Source organism: Tympanuchus pallidicinctus, unplaced genomic scaffold (genome assembly GCF_026119805.1).
Source record: "Tympanuchus pallidicinctus isolate F22 unplaced genomic scaffold, pur_lepc_1.0 scaffold22, whole genome shotgun sequence".
Taxonomy (NCBI): Eukaryota; Metazoa; Chordata; class Aves; order Galliformes; family Phasianidae; genus Tympanuchus; species Tympanuchus pallidicinctus.
In genome coordinates, this window is record NW_026294739.1 from 2868174 (window position 1) to 2891259 (window position 23086).

At 46.9% G+C, this 23086-nt stretch overlaps 1 protein-coding gene across 1 annotated transcript in view; it reads left to right on the forward strand.

The window, feature by feature from the left end:
* VPS8 (VPS8 subunit of CORVET complex) overlaps nt 1-22577 on the forward strand; it is a 62361-nt gene extending 39784 nt beyond the window's left edge. Inside the window, exons 35-45 of the mRNA XM_052687269.1 lie at nt 2268-2409; nt 3011-3100; nt 3554-3596; nt 4358-4461; nt 5416-5494; nt 6252-6334; nt 11306-11386; nt 12193-12362; nt 13203-13371; nt 21181-21261; nt 21946-22577. Coding sequence (XP_052543229.1) covers nt 2268-2409; nt 3011-3100; nt 3554-3596; nt 4358-4461; nt 5416-5494; nt 6252-6334; nt 11306-11386; nt 12193-12362; nt 13203-13371; nt 21181-21261; nt 21946-22089 — 1186 coding nt within the window. The 3' untranslated portion in view covers nt 22090-22577. The remainder of the gene's footprint in view (nt 1-2267; nt 2410-3010; nt 3101-3553; nt 3597-4357; nt 4462-5415; nt 5495-6251; nt 6335-11305; nt 11387-12192; nt 12363-13202; nt 13372-21180; nt 21262-21945) is intronic.
* Nucleotides 22578-23086: the final 509 nt, after the last annotated feature.

A 23086-nucleotide genomic window follows, 5' to 3' on the forward strand; every position in this document is an offset into this window, starting at 1 on the left:
ATTGTACTAACATGTATTTAGCAACTCTGTTCTGGGTCTGTGAATGTATCAACAGATAGCAAAACTTGCAGGGTATAACAGAGGCTCTCCTGGCTGACAGCTAACCACAGGTCTACAAGGCTCAGCTGTGCCATGTTTTGTGAGGCATTGGTGGTGGTCTCTTCCTTTTAGAAGGGAGCACGCAGAGTGTGGCTGGGGAGCTGTTTGCCATGGGGGCATTGAAGGAGAACCTGATTGTGTTGGGCTGGGCAAGACCTGCAAGGCTCAGGACAGCAACTTGGTTTTTAACACTACCAAAATCTGTTCCCTCACTGCTTGTCTGGATTTCTCAAGTGAAATGGTTAAGGAAAAGATTGGCTTGCTCATTAAGTTACAAATACTAGGTGTCAAAGTTATTTCCATACTATAATTTTGTTCTCATACTAAAAATGTGTGGCTTGCCATTTTTCCATTTTTGCAGACAGAAATTGCTTTAGACAAGAGCTTTTTTTTTTTCATTTATTTCCTTCAGTCTGGTAGAAAAGAGGAGTGGAACACTTGTTGGAAGGCTACAGCTTGAATACCAAGTTTTGCACAATTGTGTCCATATTTTGGACAGCCTGATCAGTACTCTTTCCTTTCTAGACCAATATGATTTCTAATCAAGCAGTTGACGTTGCAGTTGCACGAGGCTTCTTTTGGCTTGCTGGAGGCAGTGTTCTCCTGGTCCTTCTTGGCTGATGGGAATCCTCATATTTCCCAGGAAGCAACAGGGTCGTGTTCTATGTTCCACTTCTCCCATCACACAGCTATAGGATTGGCACATCAGTGATTATGAATCCCTGGTCAGAACGGTAGCAAAAACTTAAATGCATATCATGATCTTTTTTCTTTCTCAGAGGGAGCTTCAGAACAGGCCTGAGAGCCTTGTTGCCTAGACAGGATCAACTTCTGCTGTTCCTCTGTGTAGTCACTCTGAGATCTGCTACATGAGATTTAATCTGCAGTGGTGGGGAGCTGCTGTTCATTTTGAAAGGCTGTACATAGGTGCTCTGTCTGCCTCTAAGGAGGATCATCAATGTCATCCCAGTTTGGAAATCTCTGGTTTCGTGTTGCTCTTTAAAAACAAGATGAGTAAAGAACACTCAGGATGCAGGGACAGCTGTGGGAACTGGACAGTTTTGCTCTATTTTCCTCACATTATAAGTTTGCTTCGTAAGCCAAGGGATTGGGAAATGTTCATTGCATGAAGCACTGCTGCTGCTGGAAGGGTTTTGGAGAAGTTCCTTTCAGAGAGAGCTTAACTGGGATCTGAGTTTTGCTTGTGGAAGTTACCTGGGCTGCAGTCAAAAGGAAAACTGCAGTCTGGCTTTCTGAGCGGCTTGGGGCAGGCAGAGTTACCCACAGCAGTGTGGGGTCTGCATTGCTGGCCTGGCCATCATGGCAGGAGATCAGGGAGACAGCAAGGACAGGAAACACAGCAGTGAGTGGGGACTCCACCTGCATGTGTTGATTAAGCAGATCTCAGGCTGGGAAATGAGGCAGATATTTTTAGTTCCTGTTTAATACAGTTCTGTGCGGCAGCTGATTGCAAAACCCTTGAGAGCAGAGGCAACCTTTGGCTCAGTCCTGAGCAATATGCAGGGAGTGTTCACACTTCTACAGGTGGACACTTGCTCTGCCAATGACCTGGCACTGATCAACCAGTGTGTAGTTATGGACTCTGCAAGGGCAGTTTCTGGTCAGTTTCACAAGAAATACTGAATAAAAGTGAGGATGTTTCCCTAACAGAAGCATGAATACATTTCTCAGTGAAGTAGAGAGGTCATATTCCAGTGGAAGATGCATTAAAAAGCGATAATGTGGATCAAAGAACAGCTTCAGTAACAATAAGCAAAAGGCAGTATTTCTTCAAGCGTGCCTGGGGGAGCTCTACAGGACAGACACATAGTCAGCATCTGAAAACAGCTCAGACCATAAAGCTAATCAAATAAATCAGGTGGTTTTTTGCATGTCTTTGCCATTGAGTTGCTGAAGAGATATCTGTGCTGGAACCTTTTTTCTCAGGGATCTTTAATAGTTCGATGTATGCTGAGGCATTGGTAGAACATGTGGAACAAATGGAATGCCTCCTAACAGACTCTACTAGAGGAACTAGTAGAGAGGGTGTAATTTTGCTCTTACAGCCAAATTTTTTACTTCTGTATTAAGCATAAAAGGCAGCACACGATTGAATGAAAAGCTCTTCTTTCCAGCCAAACTTTTGAGCTGTGCTTTTTATATTCCAGAGAAGGCATCAACCAAGACCTCCTGCACCTACCACCCCACATCACGGAGCAGTTCATCGAGCTGCTGTGTCAGCACAGCCCTGACCATGTTCTGGAGACACTGAAAGTCCTGGAGTACTGCAGGCTGGAGGAAACCATCCAGGTAGAAAAGACACATTATAAGGACACAGGGACTGGGGGAAGCATTCACGTCAGCTCCTACCAAACTGTTCGGTCAGTTCTTCAGTATTTGGCCCCTCAAGCTGCTAAACTGCAGCACTGTTAGCTGTATTTAGCATACTGATCTTGAGTTTAGTCTCAGGGCTTATAGAAAGGCTGATAGTGTACTGAATCTTCTGAGTAACTGCAGAATACAGATAGTCTGTCTTAATTCTGAGTAATGCCTTGAAGGTATTTGAAATAATACAAGCCAGGGTTTTTGGGTAGCAGTGCTGCCAAAATTTGACTAGTGCTGGACAGTGACTATTTCTTCCCATATGAAAATTTTGACGTATCTGTCCTTGATGTGGATTTGATAAATTTAAAGATGTAATGCTGATGGTGGCAATATAATGCAGCTTCAGAACGAGGCTGTGTAAGCAGGGGAGGGGGGCAGGGTCCTGCTGGTGCTCAGCCTGGCTGATGTGCCTGTGCAGACACATCCGCTCTGAACATGCAGCTGTCCTTTTGGGGAGTAAACAGACTCTGGCAGATATCTTAAGATAGATGTTCACTTTTTATTTGTTTGTTTCTTTTAAACTTAGATAACCCAGAAATATCAGCTCCATGAAGCTTCCTCATATTTACTGGAGAAGAAGGGAGACATCCATGGTGCCTTTCTGGTTATGCTCGAGGTACAGTACTCTGGAATTCTGAATGTGACCATTTCTGCCTGAAGTCCTGAGTGTCACAGTTTTGCCAGGCTCTTCATCAGCGTGATGTCCTGTGTTAAGATTTGACACTGCTGTTGCTTCCCAATTTCCCACTGCAGTCCATGTAAGAGTTTATCTTATGTCAAAAAACAGCACATTGAGTTGTGTGCAGGCTCAGCAGATCACTGTACTTTCCAGCTTACTGTGAAAGGCTGTCTTTGAACATTGAATGGATAATAGATACTGAAATCTGATTTTCTTAATCAAAAATAATATTCTAGCTTCTATTTTCCTTTCAATATTTAGAAAGAAACGTATACAGTGCTAGTTGTATTGGGGTGGAAAATAAAGGCAAGCCCTAGTAGCCATATCTTTTTAAAAACACTTCCATCAACATTCTGCAGGCTTACTGTTTTGAGATCTCTTTTGTTTCAGCGATTGCAGAGCAAGTTGCTGATGCTTACACAGGATGATGGAGGTAAGTTACCAACTTAAATTCCACTTTCTCTTAAAAAGGGATGAATGTAAAAAATACAAAATGTATGTCTGACAAGTGGCATAATGAGGTCCTCTTTCAGGTTTTTGGATACTGTGGGGACATTTTCTGAACTTTTCATCACGTGGCTGTGGCAGTTATTCTGATTTCACTTCCTTCATCTGTTACTTTGATCACTTTGAGACTTGTAAACAACCAATGGGTTTTATTGTGTCTGCTCAGTTGTTCTGTTAACTCTTGACTGCAGCTGTTACTCTTAGTGCCTTACCAGAAATGTTTTCCTTGTTACTGTCCATTCAGACTCATTACTGGAGCCTTACTGGTCGTTAACTATGAACAGTGATGATGTTGAATATAGAAGCAACTTCTTAAAAAACAAAACAAAACAAAAAAGACCCCTTCTCATGGAAGTAAGAATGTTCTGCCTACAAAAGACGAGCGCTTTCACTAGCCCCAGGATTCAAGGGTGCACCTAATCAAATGCAGAACTCGTATTTGTTACTTGATTGTGTCCTGAACTGCAGCTGAATCTTCCATATTTGATTATCTGAGAAGTCTTAACTGCTACAATACATAGGGCATCTGTTGAAGTGCAGAAAATCAGGACCTGCCTTTATAATGCAGTAGTTCACAGTAGGGAGCAGCTTTTAGTAGAACAGCGGGAATTTATTTTGCAGAATGACTGGGAGTTAACACACCTCATCATTTCTGTAAAGGCAATCTATTTTTCACCCCACGCTTAGGTTCAGCAGAACTCCCCTTGCTCGAAAGCATTGAAGATACCCTAATGAAAACTATTGCCCTTTGCCAGAGGAATTCACACAACTTAAACCAGCAACAGCGAGAGGTAAGGAAATAAAAACCACATCACTGCATTTCCAGAGGCATTATCTTCATGTCTCCTTCCTTTCCCCATCTATTCCATACTGGCACGTCTCAAGCAGCCGTTGTTTTGCTCTGCCTCGTCTTCTTGTTGCTCAGGTTATAAACCCACAAGAGAAATGTTCACTTGTAAGGGTGAAGCACAAAATAAAGCACATACCAGCAATGGAGAAGTAGATTAGACCATATCCTTCTTCCATTTTTAGCTGCAGTTGAAATTTTGGTTGGATGTTAATCAGACTCTAAAGAAAGCAAAAGATCATGGCTTTTGTAACACCACATGAAGGCACTGGCATGCTTAGGTTGGAGCCGTCTTCATGGTGGCAGAAAGCTGCTGATGTTACCTGCACTGTGGCTGTGGAATTCTGCTGCTCTGAATACTTCACAAATTCTGACATTAAAGTCTTTAATGATCTTTAAGGGCTGGAGACAGCACAGCTTGCCTCAGCTCTTGCAGAGAGAATTAGGCTGTGTTTTCATTTTGCTGATGTCACTGACACAGAACCTATTTTTATTTCTAATAGAGTGCTTAACATAGGTAACTGAATTCAAAACTGAGAATGCTGTGTCTGAAGAGATGGCATGTCTGGAAGTCAAGCAGAGAGTAAAAGTAGATTATGTTATGTTATCACAATTCCAGGAAAGGAACAGTGAGAAAGGGAAAGAAGGAACAACAGGAACCAGAGGGGTTCTGTGCTCAGATCTCAGTCAAACAGTATCTTGGTCTAAGGAGCAACCTGGACTGCTTTTCTTGAGTACTTTGTGATGACTTTAATGCATTTCACTTCTGTTCCTCTGCAGACATAACCTGAGAAATGTAATTCTGTTTCTCATAACATGGAAGTGGGCTGTGATACTGGTCACACCTCATTTTTTGCTGTGTTCTTACTGTTTTTTTTCTTGCATTCAATTCTTTTAGGCCCTCTGGTTTCCCCTGCTGGAGGCTATGATGTCCCCACAGAAATTGTCTGGCTCTTCACAGTACCGATATGCTGAATGTAAGTACTTTGATTTTTTTGTGACCCCAAATCTGTGTGCTGTCTTTCCTCCTCTGCTGATTGAATAGATGAAAAGTAATTCTGATACTCATTTCCTGCTCTTGCTGCTCTTGCAGTTGATGTAGCTTGTAGTGGCTGTAGCATTAAGCTCAGCAAGATCATATGGGGAGGCTGCAGCTGTTGGGTACTTCTTGTTTTTAGCCCTGGGTGGAAGAGGGATCCTAGCACAGCCTCCTGTACTCAGCTGGCTCTGTTGAGATGGTCTCTATGAAAAACAGTGCACACAAAAGCTTTCTTGGCTCTGAGTAGGCTCTGAGTAGCTTGAAAATCTAATTATCCCCACCAAGAAGCTGAGTTGCTGTTGTCCACACGTATAAGATTTGGCTCATACTGTAGGGAATTGGGGGGTGAAGAGGGAAAAAATGTTTTGTGCAAATGCTAATGCTAGGAAATGTTAGAGTCAGTGGGATTACAACATGAAAAAGGGATGCAGGTTGATGCAGGATGAACAAGGGCAGTATTGCAAAGAAAGGCTGAAGATCTGAAAGCTTACTGTATGTGGGAAGCAGGAGGGGAGACACTGAGATGCTGATACTTTTGAAATGCTCAGTGCAAAATGTGTGCTAGGTAAAAAGTGGTAGAACTGTTTTCATATTAGAAAAGATGAACTGAAATGAAACTCTTAATCTGAAAGATGCACCTCTTTACTCCTCGAATCCTAATGAGTGTTGGCGACTTTTCATGCATGGTGTTTCAGCCTTGAAGAGTTTGACGATGCAAGTGCTGAACAACATGGCTGCGTTTATTGCTCTTCCTTCAATCCTGCAGAGAATTCTACAGGTGAGTTTCTGTGGGGAAAAACATAACAAACAAACTTTTGCCAAGCTGTGCCATTCAGTTATGGGGAAGAGCTGAACATATTCCCGATGTGGTAGCAATTTCTGTCAGGTTATCTGATGGTCTGATTCAAAGTATTCCAGTAAACGTTCAGTTGGTGAGAGTCATAAACTTGGTAGCGTGACCTGGAAGGCTTGGCAGTCTCAGGAGGTGTGGGAACACACAGACTTGTGTGAAGATAACTGAGGTAATTTCTGCAAACCAAAAGAAATAATATCTCAAAGGTTGTAATTACTTTGAGACTGAAACTGGCAGTTCTGGAGGCTGCTCCAGCCACTATTAACTGCTCAGAACTACATTTGTTGAAAGCCGTTTAGCTGAAGTGCTGGGGTAGATGGTTATGAAAACACTAAATCAAAGTTCGTGGGCTTTGAAGAGGAGAGAGATCAAGACTGGGCCCCGTTAACTGATGGTACAGTACAATTTTAGGGATATGTGTTTTGGTTTTTTTTGTGGCAGCAGACATCTCTCTGATGATTGCAGATATATTGGGTTGAATGATCATAAGCAGATTTGTGTTGAATCACTCAGTGGAGGAAGGAAAGAGGAGGAGGTTGGAAGGTGTTGAATTATTGTTCAGTTTCTATCACAGATAGAGAAAGAAATGGAAAAGCTGCAGACTTCACAGGGTGAGTGCATACCTGTAGCAGCCTGTTAGTTTGATCTTGAATATTAGGCACAGTCTTGGATTTTGGAGAAGGTTGTAATTAATGACATTGAAAGATGTTGTAAAAGGGTGGATAGAAAGCTGTGATCAAATAAAATACAGTTTTATCAAAGGTGGAAAGCATCAAGCAAACTGAATGTCTCTTTAATAACATTTCATTTGGTTTTACTAGAACATTAGGTACAGTTTCCTGTGGAGTGTTATTTGATGTTCAGTATAGGCAGGAAATGATCCAGAAGCTGTGAATGAAAAGGTTGGAGGTTGGCAGGGAGGCTTTCTTGGGTGGTACTGAGAATAACCAGAATGGAGAGAAAGGCAGAGCAGTGACCACTGTGAAGGTAACACAGCAGGGAGGTGTTACTCTTTGGAGGAGGATCCCATTCTTCCTTGGCAAGACTTAGAAACTCTTGTGCAACCCTCAAATATTTCTTGCCCTTTTTTGTTTTTAGAGTCTCTCTTTTAGTAAGAAAATTCTGTATTACAGCCTTAATAGAAACTGGCATTTGTGTCCTGGAGGCGACAAAAGAATGAAGTACATTTCAGCTGTACAGTGAAATGGTTGGTGTGGAGAATCCTAGAATGGCCTGGGTTGCAAAGGAGCACAGCGCTCATCCAGTTCCAACCCCCTGCTGTGTGCAGGTCACCAACCAGCAGCCCAGGCTGCCCAGAGCCACATCCAGCCTGGCCTTGAATGCCTGCAGGGATGGGGCATCCACAGCCTCCTTGGGCAACCTGTTCAGTGCCTCACCACCCTCTGGCTGAAAAGCTTCCTCCTAATACCCACCCTAAACTGCCCCGTCTCAGTTTAACACCATTCCCCCTTGTCCTATCACTACCCACCCTCGTAAAAGTGGAGGCACTGTTGCAAAGGATAACAGTGCCTAAGATGCTTCCTGAGATGTACTTCTGCTGGGGACAGCAATGTCCAGGGGTTATTTAGAGCAGCATGTGCACCTCTGGTCAACGAGGTTGGAAGTATGGGGAAAAACTGTTCCGGTTCATTCTGTTTTCCTGGTCATCCTTACAAATTCAGTCTGACAAAACGAGATTAATCAGGCATGCATTTTTGTGGAGCTAGAACAAAAGATGGGAGGAGAAGTTGACTTCTCATAAATGCATTCGAATAGAGGGGACTCCTGATCACGTTTATTAGCATAATAACTTCACAGAACAGTAGTAGTAATGGGTACCTTGTAGCTCAAAAGCAGTGTGGGGAAAATGATGTTGTGAAACTCAGTAGAAGATGCTATGGAAGGGAGCATGGTACTGCTTTATTAGATAGCTAAATAAGTTGATTTTGCCTCTAAATACTCATTCTTTCATAGATTTCATTCACTCGATGGCTAATTTGCAAACACCTAAGATGTATGAGTACAACCATGATCATTTGTAGGCAGCAAAGGTGTCAGCTGTCCCATCCTCACTGTGCCTCTGAGATTCCTCTGATAGTTGAAGCTTTGTTTTAGACAGTCTAATCATATCCTTTAGAAGTTGCTGGCTGTTTTAAGGTAGATTTTTGCCTCGGAATTCCCTTAATCTTCTTTAGGTTATGGGCCAGAATGCTGTGCATTGTGATTTCCTTGGTTGGGAGTGGTTTCCATGTCCTGTGGTGTGGCTGTGACTTGGGTACACAGCCCTAATGTTCAGAGGCTTTGAACACTTGATTGGGATTATGAAGGAGACTTTCCCTGTTACACTGCACTGGACTTTTTGCCTTCCTGTGCAGTGTGGTCTGTCATCTGCTTCTTTGGATTGCCTGGGAATGCCATTTCAATGCATGGCAGGGGATATTTACAACACAGCACCCATGCATGGCTCTAAGCAGCTTTCTGAACTAGAGCTTCTCTCTTTTATTAGCCCTGGGTGTGCGTTCCTTTTGCAGAGCTCTCTAGTGGCTCTTTGAATCCACCTAAACTTCTAAAACCTAGTGCCAAGCAGTGCTGTCTTGGCTCAGCAGTGTGTAGGGACTCCTTGCAAATGTCATTTCAGTGCCACTTTGTGACCACGAATATATTCTTAAACAAGCTCTTCTGGGCCCTGAGGAGCAGGCAGCCTTTCTGATGCCCTCAGGGTATTTCTGTGGCATGTGGGAAGAAGGACAGGGGCTGTTTGGGAAGTCTGCAGATGCCTTCAGATGCTGCTTCAGTGGAGGTTGGGTCTTTGTGGCAGTGCATGGATGTGCTCGATTTGCTGCCTGTGAGGTAGAACAACTGCCCAGGAATTAACCATTGCTTTCTTTTTTTATAAGGTGAATGACATCAATGAATAGAGGTAGATTATCTTCCCTTTTCCGAAAAGGAATTTAAGTATTCCAGTTTTTGTGGACTGTTTTTCTTCCTTTTCTGGGCTTAACTGCTTAGAGATTATACCTTTGGCAAATGTTAACTTTGCAACCAACACTCAGTGCTAAAGGGCACCTTGCAATGGGCTGTCAGCAGCTCTGTGGCTGTGGATTCCCTGCATCTCCTGTGAGAGCACACGGACTCAGCTTTGTATTACTAAAGTCATGCAGAATAGTGATTAATATTTACGTTCTTTTCCGTCCTTAACAAAAATGATTTATTACACAGTCTGAAATAACCATATAAGGAACAATATTAGAGGGATGCTCTTGAGGTGTCGTGTCATTAAGGAGTGTGGACGCCGTCTGAAAGGTTGGGTTAATTCCCTTATAGAGCTCTAATCGTTAGGAACGTTCTGCAAATAGAAGCAGCTGTTGCCTCAAACAAGAAGGGCAGCTCTGGTTTGCAGCTCAGGGCTCACTGGCTCTCCCTGACCTGCTGGTGCTGCTCACACTAGGCAGGCAGTTGGGTTGGCTCCAGTTTGCCATGTTGAGTGCTCCCAGGTCCCCATGGAAATACCCAGCCTGGAAAAAGCAGCTGTGATTTGTTCCTCATTTGGCACAACTGATTTCTAGTGATGGGCAATCCTGTGCTGTGTATGTGGAGCACGCATAAATCCCAGATGGAGACAAAACTTACAAGGTGGAATTAATGAAACATATTCTTTCATAAAAGTAATTGAAGGCTCTTGTGACTATAAATTCCGTGGGAGCTGAACCCAGCTGATTGGAAGGCGGCTTTATAGCTTGCTAGGAATGTGAAATTACAGCTCCAGATGTTATTCCTGAGGCAGGTAGGCAGCCCAGCCCTGTGCAGCCATGGCTTTAGTGGCTGCCAGCAGGAAATGTGCTGGAGCTGCTTGCACACTGCTGCCGTGTCTGGTGTAAGGTTCTGCTGGACCACGTGGCCCTCTTTGGGGAAAAAGGCAATTCTCTTCCTACCTGCTGCTGGTTTAGATGTTAGTGAGCCTGGAGAAAGACTGAGCAACTGGGAGGTGACCCTCACCTCACCTTCCTCCTCTGCAGATCTCTGGGTGGCTCTTCTGTTCCTTGCTTGTTTCTGTCACATCTTCCTCCTCCTACTTTTCCTCAATAAAGGCAAGAAACAAGATGCTTTCAAAGTGTTTACTTGCACTAATCTGCCGTGTGTAAATGGTTCCGTCTGAGCAATTGGAGTTACTTCTTTGGCTTTCCTTGGCCATAGAAGTATCTGGTGAATCCAAACCCAATGTTCTCTGTGTTGTAGATCTCATAGGTGCTGATGGAAGTCGTGCAAGCCCTGCTGCTGTCTGTAATTCATGCGGTGACTCAGTGCAGTGCATTTTCAATGCTGTTGCTTGTGAATTATGCATGCAGAAGGAGAACGCCGTGTTGTTTGAGGCTGTGCCACTCACCTAGTGGCAAGGAGCCTCTGCAGCTCCTGTGTGTTTGTCAGCTGCAGCTGACACAATGCACGTTGGCATTGCTGCCCATCATGGTTCTTGGGAAGGCTGTAGTCAGGTTGCCTGGCAGACATTGGAGCTGCTGCGGTGATCTCTGGGTGTTGTGGCTTGACTTCAGTGCTATTTTGCCTGCTCTGTTGCTGCAGGGTGTTTCCTGCTGGTTTGCATCCTCCAACCACCTCCCGCAGCTCCTGGAGCTTCCAAGGTCACTTCAAAAACATTTGGACTCATACAGTCATTAATATTGATGTTGTCATCTACTCCGTTTTGCTAATCACCAGTTTTCCCCTCAGTACATCTGATCATTTTTGCTTCTCTTGTGCACACACCGCGTCTGCAAATACAGGATCCTAACTGCCCTGTGCAATACCAGTCTGGAAGGGAGGGAAAAAGAAGGAAAAAATGAAAAAAAAAAAAACCAGAATAGATGATGGTGTCCTACAGTGTTTGGTTTTTTCACACAGGATCCAGTTTATGGAAAAGGGAAACTTGGAGAAATTCAAGGTCTCGTCTTGGGAATGCTGGACACATTTAACTATGAACAAGTAAGTTGCATGTGTTTCTGCTCTACCCACTGCTGCGTGCAGGGATTACTTGTAGCTATCCAGCTTACTGCTCTCTCATTTGCTATTTTCCTCTGCAGAGCAAAGTAAATGGCCATGCGAGTGATTTGTGTTTGTGTGATCTGGGGAAGGGGAATGAGTCTGTGTTGCTCACAAACAGATTGCAAATGAAGGGACTGACAGATCCGTGGTGATGTGAACATTTCTGTAGTTGAATTCTGTGTTAAATGTACTGGAAGCACCAACACCCGTGTTTTCTCCAGCTTATCCTGCAGTTAGGGATTCAAAGTGCCTTTTAAATTAGTCTGTAAGATGGGAAATAGCTTTACTGTAGGGAACTGCAGATAAAGAGAGGTGGTCTGTTGTGTTCTTCAGGGGGGTTTGCCCTGGGCAGCACTGGCTTTCTGCTTTGATTTTTATCTGTGCATTTCTAACAAAAAATAGGGATTTATGCAGTGATTTACCAGGTAAAGAGGAAAAAGAGAAGTCTGGTAGGGAAGATGACAAGCTGAGCCTGTTCTCCCACATCTTTTAACGCTCTTGGACGAAAATCAATGAAGCACTTATCTATCCATTTAAGAGTGAAGAGGTATTGTCTCCATTAACATGTGATAAAAGGCTAAGTGTTCTGAAGGCAGCAGCTGCAAAACATGTGAGGAGAAGCAATTTGTGTGGCTGGTTTTGTTCTTAGCAATCCGGTAAGCTGCTCGTTGTGAAGAATTGAAGGCTATGGAGCTTTTGCTCTAAGGAGATGACAAAATGACCTCTATATATTGTGTTCCATGCAGACTCTTTTAGAGACGACCACAAACCTTCTAAACCACGATCTCCACTGGTCCCTGTGTAACCTAAGAGCTTCTGTCACTAGAGGGCTTACCCCAAAGCAGGATTATTGCTGCATTTGTCTACAGCAGTACAAAAGGAGGCAAGAAAGCGCTGATGAAATCATTGTTTTCAGGTAAAGTGAAGGGATAAAGTCACGGGCGAGATGATGATATTAGCTTAAAAAAGAAAACCACAGAAGTATTCCTGTGAGCACATCCCCTGCACTGTACGTGGGCTGGCAGTCAGACTGCTCAGCCAGCCTTCCTTGCATGCAGCCAGCTCTGCCTCAGCTGAAAGGAATCCCCTTGCAGTTTTGGAAGAGCAGTAAGCTGTGCACTCCCCTGTCATTTAACCTGGCAGAAGGTGATTCCCTGCTGTACGCAGGCAGCGCAGTCATAGTCGATATCCATAACTGCCTGTGTGCCCTTACTGAACTACAGCAGGAACACTTCACAGAGAGCTTCATAAAACATAAATGGTCTGGAAACTGGCTGCAGCAAGTAAAAGGAGGGGTGTAAAATGAAGTGTTTTGCTGCTAGCTGATGTACTGCTTGTTTCATCTCAAATAAAGTGCTTTGTGCTGGGGAGGGCTGGGCCTACAGGTGTCCACTGGGTCACAAGCAGTGGTTTTATTTGTACACCTCAGATCGATTGCGTCCCTGACTGTGCCTGGCATCACTGATATTCCTGTCTGTGGCCAGGTGGCTGTGAAATGTAGGATGGCTATTACCTTGGTGTTGAGATCTGCAGCTGCATCAACAAGTGGGCACCTGCTGCTGTTTTTATGAGTCTAGAGGTCCTGCAGGGCAGTGTGCAGGTATGAAGTGAGAACGCACACTGCTGATACGAGGTTACCAGTAAGCAGCCTTGGTTTTCATTGGCCATAGCTTTCCTCTCTGAAGCACAGTGCCGTCAGGCTGCAGTACCCTGCTTTCAAGCACTTCACAAAAGATTTATCTTCTTACCTTTACAGCTGTGGCCACTTATACCATTCCCTGTGCCTGCTCAGTAAGGAGTGTGGGGCAGTAAGCAAAGATGTGATGCGGTGGATGTGCTATAAATGCAACTCGAGCAGCAAGGGTGGAAAACTGAGCGAGAACTTCTCAGAGCTGAAGAAAGGAAGTGGAACCTCCTTAGCACAGGTAAGGCTCCTCATGTGGTTGCTTTCCACATTAACTTAGAGAAGTGCTGCATTGCTCTGTTCTTCTGTCTTACTCTGCTTCCAGACAAGCCTGTGATTGGTAAGTGTCCAACAGCATTGGCAGGTAACGTGTCACGTTGATGGATGTCATTTAGTTTTGGTGTGGGTATACAAGAGATGGAAACATGTTCATCCAGACCTGCTAGCCAGGGTGGAGCAGAGCTGATACCCGCCAGAAGAAACTCATTTGTGAGAGCCTGAGATGGGCCAGCAGGGCCAGTTCCTTTTAAACTATATTTAGCTGTGTTTTATGTAAAACATGTAGCAGAAGTTGGTGCATTCCTTGTGGCTGGGCCATAGAACCTCTGCTCTGCCCCCCTACTGGGCAGTCTGGCTCTGGGTAAGAGATGCCAGCACAGTGTTTAAAGAAGCTTGCATGCAGTCAGGACTGCTGTCGCTGTATTTGTGCAAAATACATTGGGGACTGAGCAAAATCCCATCTTTGGGATGTCTTCAGGAATTCTGAACTGGGGGAACTGAGCTCTGCTGTCCCGTGTCCCAGAGGTCACTGGAGAGGGTTCGTTTCTAAATGCCTCTCAGTGCTTTGGGCATTTGTCACCGCCCCGATGGCATGCAAAGCAATGCATTTCCACTTCTGAGAGCTCATTCAATCTGGGAGTACATCCTTATAGAAGTACTTCTATTTTCTTATAACAGATTATTTCAATTTCTGCCAAATCAGTTCTGATCAGAAGATGGCTAACAGCATTAGTCAACTCCCATCAGCTTCTCTATTAACCAAAAGCGAAGCTTCCTGTTTGAAGGGAGGCTTAGGGGAGAAGTAATCTGTGAGGAATGTGTGGAACATGATGCAAGCTTTGCAGTCAAATTGTGTTAGTTTCCTATACAGTGACAGGAAAAGGGCTTTCCTGAACATAGCATGCTCCAGAAGTAATGCCTCTTATTTATTTCCATGGAAACTACATCAGATACAAAGAGCACAATAACACTATTTAATAGAGCGAATTCTCAGCTACAAAACATTACTTTCTAATCGAGTCACCACTGTTAGCTATGCATATTTGCCAGTGATGAACAAGAGCCTGCATGCCACGCTTGGGTAGATCAGCACCCAGGTGCTCGCTCTGAACTTGGGCAGAATCACAGCATCTCCATGTTCTACCCTCTAAGCTTTTGCTCTGAAGGTGTGTGAATGGGTGTGCCACACCAGGTTTAACTTTAAAAGCTAAAGACAACATTCAATACCAAAATCACATTAATCAATGAAATGCCTGGCATCCTTTAGCAATCCCTCACAGCTTGGTTATCACCGGGCTTCTCTCGAGCCTTCTGTCCTCCCTTTAATAGTGGTCTGGGCATCCTTGCAGAGAATGAAGTGGAAAATAATCCAGATTATGTGGGAGCGATTGGGGCACTATAGGATGCTGCTGCAACTGTCTGCAGCAGTGAGGGACTGGGCACTCAGGGCTTAATGGGAGCCATACGGAGAGACTGGATGGAGAAGGAAAGGGTTACACAAATAATGTAATGTCTGGAGAATGTCTCTGCCAGGTGATCTGAGTTCTGGTGCTGCCCTGCTGGCTCGGCCATGTGCTCTTGGCAGGGACAGCCCCACTCCCTGCAGATCTCGGCTCTGGCCCCTCAGAGCCCTCTCCCTGCTTCAGGCTCCCACCTGCTCCCCTGCTGTCCCAGATCCTTTTCAAGTTTGTGATGTTCATTACATGTTTGAATTACAATACTTAACTGTTGTGTTTGCATGTGTTGTGCAGTCAGATCTTTAAAAAATGGCATGTGTTTAGACTGAGTGAGGCTGTAATCTCTTGCTTCTCCAGGAGGTTCATTTGCTTAACTTTTGATAGTGTTAATGAACCCTGAGGTAAGGATCTATCTGGCCAGGGAATTGGAGATCTGGTTGTTCTGGAGGAGGGAAGAAGATGCCTTTTCCTAGGACCAAAAGCAGGAGGTGAGCAACCTGGGATACAGAGCTCTACAGGAGGCAGTGCTGTGGGGTTTGGGCACATGCAGCCTCACATGAATTCAAGCAGAGGTTCTTAGAGAGCTGGGCATGGAAGCAGCAAAGCTGGGCTGCACACAGTCCCCACGCTCATCCTGACGTGGCACTGATGTGTACAGAATGCTGTGGGTCTGTGCACCAGGTGCCTCCATGGCCTGGGGGATACAATGCAGAGTGTTGAGAGGAGCAGACAAGCAAAGGGACTGAAGGAAAGGGACTGTCAGAGTCCCAACCTCCAGCCACGTTCAGGTCTCTCTGTGGTGCTCAGTCAGTGCCCAAGAGAGCACAGTCACTGCTCAGGGTGCTGTAAACACTGAGTGATTGAGTGCTGCTTTTGTCACTGGGTTTGTTGGGCCTTTTCACGTCACAGTTCTCCAGTGAAGGGCTGCTCTGTGCTCCCATCAGGCAGGCCCAGCCCTGTGCTGCTCACACTGTCCTCACTTCTGCATCTGGCATCTCTGCAAGTAATTTTAATAAACAGAGAACCCCAGAAGGATGCTGTGCTAACTCTTGGAGCTCCCAATCCAAGCCCTGCCTTCCCCACACCCTGCACAGCCAGCTTGGAGCTTCTGGGACGTTCTGCATACAGATCCATGGGGAGACTGCTGCTTTGAAGACTGAAAGTGTTGTCTGTCCCTCAGTAAAATATAATGCTGTCTTTTCCACAGTGAAATCCTCACTTTAGATATTTATGTTCTTAGCAAGCCTTGAATTAGGAATAAATTCATACTAAGAAATGCCACTGAGCATCTGGAGTGCATTTCATAGTACCAGTTCTGCTCTGTTGAAACAAAGACTGTCAGATTGAATTCTACGATGCTGCTGAGATTTAGATGTGAAATGACAGCCCAGCAGACAGTGCTTTCTGTGCCTCTGCTTTGTACTTGTGGCTTCTGGAGCAGTGCCTTGGAAGTGGAGGGGATGGAGAGGTGCCATGGACCAGCACTGACATTGCTGAAGTGGGTGAGAACACTTGCTGAAAGGAGCCTTGCTCTAACACAGGATTACGGCGTCGGGCTCTGCACAGGGAGCAGCAAGAGGAAGCCAAAGGGGCTCTTTGCTTTATCTTCCTACTGGAAGTTTGTGCACTGTTATCACTGAGACCTTGTTGTCTTCCCTAGGATAAACTTCAGTGTCCACACTGAGCATCTGTCCTGTCCTCCTCTCCCATCCTTACAAAAATTGAGTTTTTGTGTGTGTCAATTTCTGTCATCTCTTTCCAACCTTAAGTTTGGTCTGGTGGTGCTTGATGTTAACTGAGGCATGTTAGGTAAAAGCAGTCACTGCATCTGCCTACATATGTGAGTGTAGTAGTCTTAGTGTCTTGGTCATCAATCTTCAGAACTGAATGGCATTGTTGTGGTGAGATGGTTTGTTTTCACCTACATGTATGAGGGAGAGGAGCACAGTCTTGAGTCTTGGACTATAAATGGTTCTTGGTTCTATAAATGCAGCAGAAAACCACCTTGAAACACTACAAAATACGGTAGTACTTCCATGTTTGAGAACGTTTCTGAGGGCACCATGTTTAGAGCTGTGCAGAGAGCAGATATGTTTTATGCAGGAGGTTAATCCTGTCAAGTCATGGCAGGGCAGACAATGCGTGTGATCCCTGCAGTTACTGCAGTTGGTGAGCTCTGTTCTGAGTGCAAGAGTTTTAATGAGCATCGAGAAGAGAGCTGGATCGTGTCCAGCTGCCATCCATCAGCATCCCCAGGTCCTTTTCAGCAGGGCTGTGCCCTGTCCTTACGTATCCCCCAGCTTATACTGATAGCAGGGTTGCCGTGACGCAGGTGCAGACCTTGCACTTGGGTTTGTTGAACTTCATGAGGTTCACCTGGGCCAACTGCTCAGCCTGCCCAGCTCTCTCTGAATGGCATCTCATCCCTTGGGTGTGCTGACTGCACCACATAGCTTGGTGTCATCCACCAACTGCTGAGGATGCATGCTATCCCGCTGTTGTTGGTACTGATAAAGATATTAAACAGCACTGGTAAACTACATTCCTGTGGTGGAATGAAAATCCCTCCGTTTTAACAAAACATTACAGATCTATGAGGGTCTGTAAAATAGACACAGAAACGCAGTGACAGATGCTGGGCTGCTGCAGCCTGTTGCTATTCTCACAAACTGCACAGTCCCTGCTGCCAATAGCTGTGGAGTGTAGCACTGCCTGACAGTGGTCGGTCTGTTCTCCCAGGGACCAGCACACATCACTGCGTGTCCGCAGTGTGAAATTGCAGCTCTCAGTCTGTCTTTGTGGATCTGCCTGGGAGAATGAGCAGGAAAGGAACTGTGTGACTTCCATCTGCTCACAGGGGCTGGGAGCCAGCATGCTGCATGGCTTGGAGCTCCATGGCACTGCAGGAACCCTGCCCTGGGGTGCTCTGCTGCTGCTGCTGGGAGGTGACTGCTGGTTCCTGCTGTGCTTTGTGCCTGCTTCAAGCTGAGAAATGACCAAAAGGCAAAGGATCAGGAAGGATGTGTAGGGCTCTCCCTCCTCCTGGCATCCCCTTTGAAGGCAGGGAGCAAAATAAGTAGTAGCTATGGTGTGGATTCAGTTTGCAGTCCCTGGGTGGGAAGGGTAAGAGAGGGAATCAGCCAGGTTGGTGGCTGCTGGGCTGGGCAGCCTGCAGAGGTGCAAGCAGTAGGTGAGCATCTCCCCACGAATCCCTCAAACAGAGAACTGCAGTCTCTACACCCATCTCCCTCCCCAGAGCTCATCCTCACGTTGCACAGTGAAAGCAGCTCCTTGCTGTGTCTGAATTGAGCACAGGAAGGCCTGGGCAGATGCAACTGGGCTTCTAGCACCGGGGTTGCTCCTAAATATATCATCATAAACAGCAGTATGCTGCACAAGACTCAGAAGCTGCGGTGGGGGCAAGCAGCAGAAGTTTCTGCTTGGTTCTTGGTGAAGTTTAGCAGCTTGCATTATCAGTAAGCTTCTGGCAGAAAGAGATCAGTGAACTCGTACACTGCTTTCTTCTGCATCTCCTTACCTTTCTTCTCTCTGCCTGCAGTCCTGGCACTGAGAGAACACTGCAGCCCCTCAGCCTTCTGTCCTTAGCTGTGGTGGAATGCTGCTCATCAGCCTCCTCAGCTTATGCCTAGAAAATGAAATATTTGTCTCCTACTGCTGCCTCTGTAACCTCGGGCTCAGGCACAGACCTGGGATGAGCTCCAGCCTGGCCTGGCACGCCGTGTGTGTGATTTAATCCATGGGCTACCATGCTTCCTTTGCTCTGTGACAAATAAATACCATCTGTGGGGGTCATAGCATCCAGTGAGGTTGCTGGTGTTGGGGATGCATGTTTTTTATCTAATTAACCCCAAACAGCATTATGGCTCCTTTGGCTGAAAGCAGCAGCAGTGGTCCAGAAGGGAATGTTCCAGCAGTGCCCAACGTGAGTGTGAGCTGCTGCTGCACTGAGCAGAGAATGGGGAGTGGGTATCCCATCTGCAGGGATGGATGGGCTGTGTCCTGCTCCAGGCACTTCGCTCTGCTGTACGTCTGCAGAGGTCGGCAGTGGCACGCTTCTGTTATCCGGGGGATTTCCTCGGGTTTTCTGGAGCTCATTAATGATTTTCTCATACTGGCTGTGGGTCAGACTGCCCAGAGGTGTAGTGAGGACGTGGCTGGAAATGGCTGCAAGGTGCTGATGGTCCACAGCTGATCCCGCAGCAGTGGCTGCCGGAGCCTGGAGTTTTGCTGAGGGTGGGATGAGGAGCTGAGCGCGTTCTCCTAACGCCTGAGTGCTGATGCTGGACCCTGAGAGGCTCTGCAGAGCTCCTGAGTGAAAACATGCCTTTAGTGACACGGCTAAAAAAGGAAGGGGCCTGACAGCAGGAGTTTCCATGGCAACAAAAAGAATTGCCTGCAATATTTCAGCTCATCAGCCTGGAGAGCAGTCTGATTGATGGTTACATGCGCGTGGCAGAGAGATAACAGGAGAGGAGAGGCCAATTATATTGCATTTTCCTTGTCCTTGAATGCCTGTGGCTACAGCAAATGTGGAGAGCAGCTTTTCCCCTTTCTTTTGTTGATTTTTTTTTTAGTGTTTTTTTCTCCACGCGAGGATGACCCACACGTCCCTTGGAAGTGCTGCACAGCCTGTCAGCTGTGGGTACGCGACCCTCCCTGTCACAGGCTCTTGAGTTATGCCATGTGCACAGGGACTGTGAACACTCAGCTCCTTGACTGGTGATTGTTATTTGCAATATAAACAGTGTCCTGCAGGAGGAGGAAATGAGTCTGAGCACGTGCTCTTGGTGTCAGCAGTTGGGGCATTCCTCCGATTGTTTGATGAACATCTCAAAGGCAAAATGTACAGGACTTCAAGAGTAACGAAATTATTCAGGCTTCAGGAATCATAGAATCACAGAATGGCTGGGTTGGAAGGGACCTTACAGCACCCAGTTGCAATCCCTGCTGCGGGCTGGCTGCCCCACATCAGCTCAGGCTGCCCAGGGCCCCATCCAGCCTGGCCCTGAGCACCTCCAGCATCTCCACACTTCTCTGGGCAGCAGTGCCAGGGCCTCACCACCCTGTGAGTAAAGAAGAATTTGCTCCTCACAGCTAACCTGCATTTCTCCTCTTTGAAAGTTATTCCCCCTTGTCCTCTTACGATCAGACTGCAACATGTCAGTCTCCCTCCTGCTTATAAGCTCCCTTCAAGTGCTGGAAAGCCACAGTGAGGTCTCACTAGAGCCTTCTTTTCTGCAAGCTAAACACCCCCACCTCCCTCAGCCTTTCTTCATAGGAGAGGTGCTCCAGCCCTTGGAGCACCTTCATCATGCTCCACATCCCTCCTGTGCTGGGACCCCAAGCCTGGATGCCATACTGCAGCTGGGGCCTCACAAGGGCAGAGCAGAGGGGGACAATCACCTCCCCTCCTTGCCATCCCTGTGTTGATGCAGCCCAGGGTACTGTTGGTCTTCTGGGCTGTGAGCACACACTCTGGATAAGGCATTCCCAAATCCGAGTTCTGCTGACACTGAGGGACATTGAGACACCAGCAATGCAGGAGGTGGAGGGATGTGTCACCCTGAGAAGTTAAGGATGGTTCTGGCACTGACTGGTGGCTGTGTGCCCTCTAGCGTGTTGTGCTTTTAGAGTTTGTCCACAGTAACTGGGAATCATCTTCACTGAGCTCTGGAACGTGCTCTGTAAACACACCATAGAGCACAGGAAGCATCGAGCAGCTGGGTGCTGCAGCATCTGCCCCAGAGGAGAAATCCTGGGGAGAAGGGCCTGGTGGCTATAGGGGCCTCAACAGCCAGGGGGTGGTAAATTCAGCTTCGGTAAGCAGTCACTTGTAGGACTGCAGCACTTTGGGTTAACAGCCTTTGGGAAATTTGTTTGGGAGAAAATATTTGAGAATGAATCTTGAACGTTCCCTTAAAAATAGATCCCCGAAGACGACAGATGCCAAATCGCTGCTCACGAGGGAGGCTGCTCTCCCTGGCTCCCATTGTAGTTCCTTGATGACGCTTTTGAAACAATCAAAATAGAAACATCGTGATGCGGTAAAATGGGACGAACTTGGGAGAATCTGTGATTCTTTGTCATCCCTCCCTGGGATATTTAAATAATGCTTTTTAAAGTCATTGCTAATGCTTCGGCTGCAGACTATGGCACCTGTTATTTGCATTTCCATTACTCTTCATCTGAGGCTGTGTAGCAACTCCAGTGCCACTGCAGTGAGCCTGCCTGGCTGCTGGCTGGGCTCTCGTGGGATGTGGTTGTTTTTGTAACCTCCTTGTTCCCTTTATCAGACAGGGTCAGAGTCTGCATTGGATCCTCAGCAAATCCAGGCCTTTGACCAACTCTGCCGACTCAACCGTGGGACCTCGCGGGTACGTACTGCCTGTTACCCTGTCAGCTTCAAACTGGGGAAGGGTACTATGCAAGCCGCCAGGCAAAATGTTAGAGCTGGCAGCATGGGCTTTTCTGTGGGATTTCATTCAGTGCTGGCACTGCAGCGTGCATAGAGCTGGCTGCTTCCCATCACAGCACATCCGCACTGCTGCCACCGCTGGGGGATTGCCTCCAGTCCTGAGACTGGGCCTGAAAAGTGTGTATGGTGTGCAGCATTTCTCAGGCTCCTTTTCTATTTGCCAGTAGCCTTCCGTCCAGACACAGCATGGCTGGCATGCTTGCAGAGGAGCCCCTCTGCAGTCCCCCGTGGGCTTGTCCCAAGACAGTGACCCTCCCTCTGTCCCCTCCTTTCTCCTCGTGCCTCTGCCCATTCTGGCTGCACCAGTTGGCACTTTCAGCTCTCTCTGGGATTATTTTTCAATGACGGAATTTAAAAACAACCTCAAGACACCTGGAAAGTTGTTGAGTTCAGGACTGTTGTGCTGCAGAGTTCTGGGGGGTCGCTGCATGCAGCGTGGAGCTCTTCCTTCACGCGTTAAGGCTTTCCTCATTGCAGCAGGGAGATTATGACCCCACGTGAGCTCTCTCTGCACCTTGCATTAGTGCCTCTGGGCAGCCTGTCCTGGCCGCAGGAGGTGACCTATCTGGATTTTGTCTTGCAGTTAGCTCTCCTGACTGAACTGTCCCGCGGTGGGGAGAAGCACGGGCTGCTCAGTGTTTCCCATGGGGACTCTGCTGCCAGCAGCGTCTTCCACAATGAGACCTTCCAGCTGCACCTGGCCCCTCCACCACTGATAGATGATTAACGCTGCTGCCTGCTCTCCTACTGCTGGGATGTTTTCCCAGGATGACACTGGGCTTTTTCTTCCGCCGCCATTCCCAGAACCATTCGTGCTACGTGGCCTTGCTGGGTGCTCACAGATCTGCAGCAGTGGCTGAATGGCAGCTGAGGGGCAATGGGACTGGGTGCTGTGAAGTCACAGGTCAGAGCCAAAGGTACTGGAGCACTGCAGCTGCTGCACTTACCTGGAAGCAGCACCTGTAACTGCCAAATAACTGCCAGTTCCACTCTACAGGAGAAGTATGCCCAGAGTCTGCGTGCTTCAAGGGGCTGTGCTGGTTTTGCAGGTGGATGCCATGCCCCAGTCCCTCGTGGCAGTTGTGGAGTTTGAGGGCAAAGAATGGGAAAACCTGGAAAAGGCTGCAGATTGCAGAAAACTATCTGTACGTGAGGAAGCTAATCTAGGTACAGTGTGTTCCTACAAATCTCCATTAAAAAGGCCCTTGGTTGAAACTAGGTGCGTGGAGCTGTGTGCATGGGGAATCATTTGAATCAGGGATTCAAATCACTGAGGTTAGGAAAGACCACTAAAATCACCTGTCCAGCTGTCCAACCCACGCCACCACGTCCACTGATTATGTTCCTCAGTGCCACATCTCCATGGTTGCAGAACACCTCCAGGGATGGTGACCCCACCACCTCCCTGGGCAGCTGCGCCAGTGCCCCACTGCTCTTTCTGAGAAGAAACTGTCCCTAATACTCAACCTGAACCTCCCCTGGTGCAACCCTCTTGTCCCATCATTCATGTTAACCACACCATGTCCGTGTTACCTGGAAGAAGAATCTGAACCCCACTGCAGCTGTTTTGCAATGTCTCCCCCAGTGACTGGGGCAGCTTTCTTCTACAGGTAAGTGGGGGCAGGGCTGTGAGGCTGCACACCAGCCCCAGTGCTTCCCAGGTGCCCAAACACAGGGGAGGCTGAGCTTGGCACATCCCACATGCTTACTGCCTTTCTCTGCCC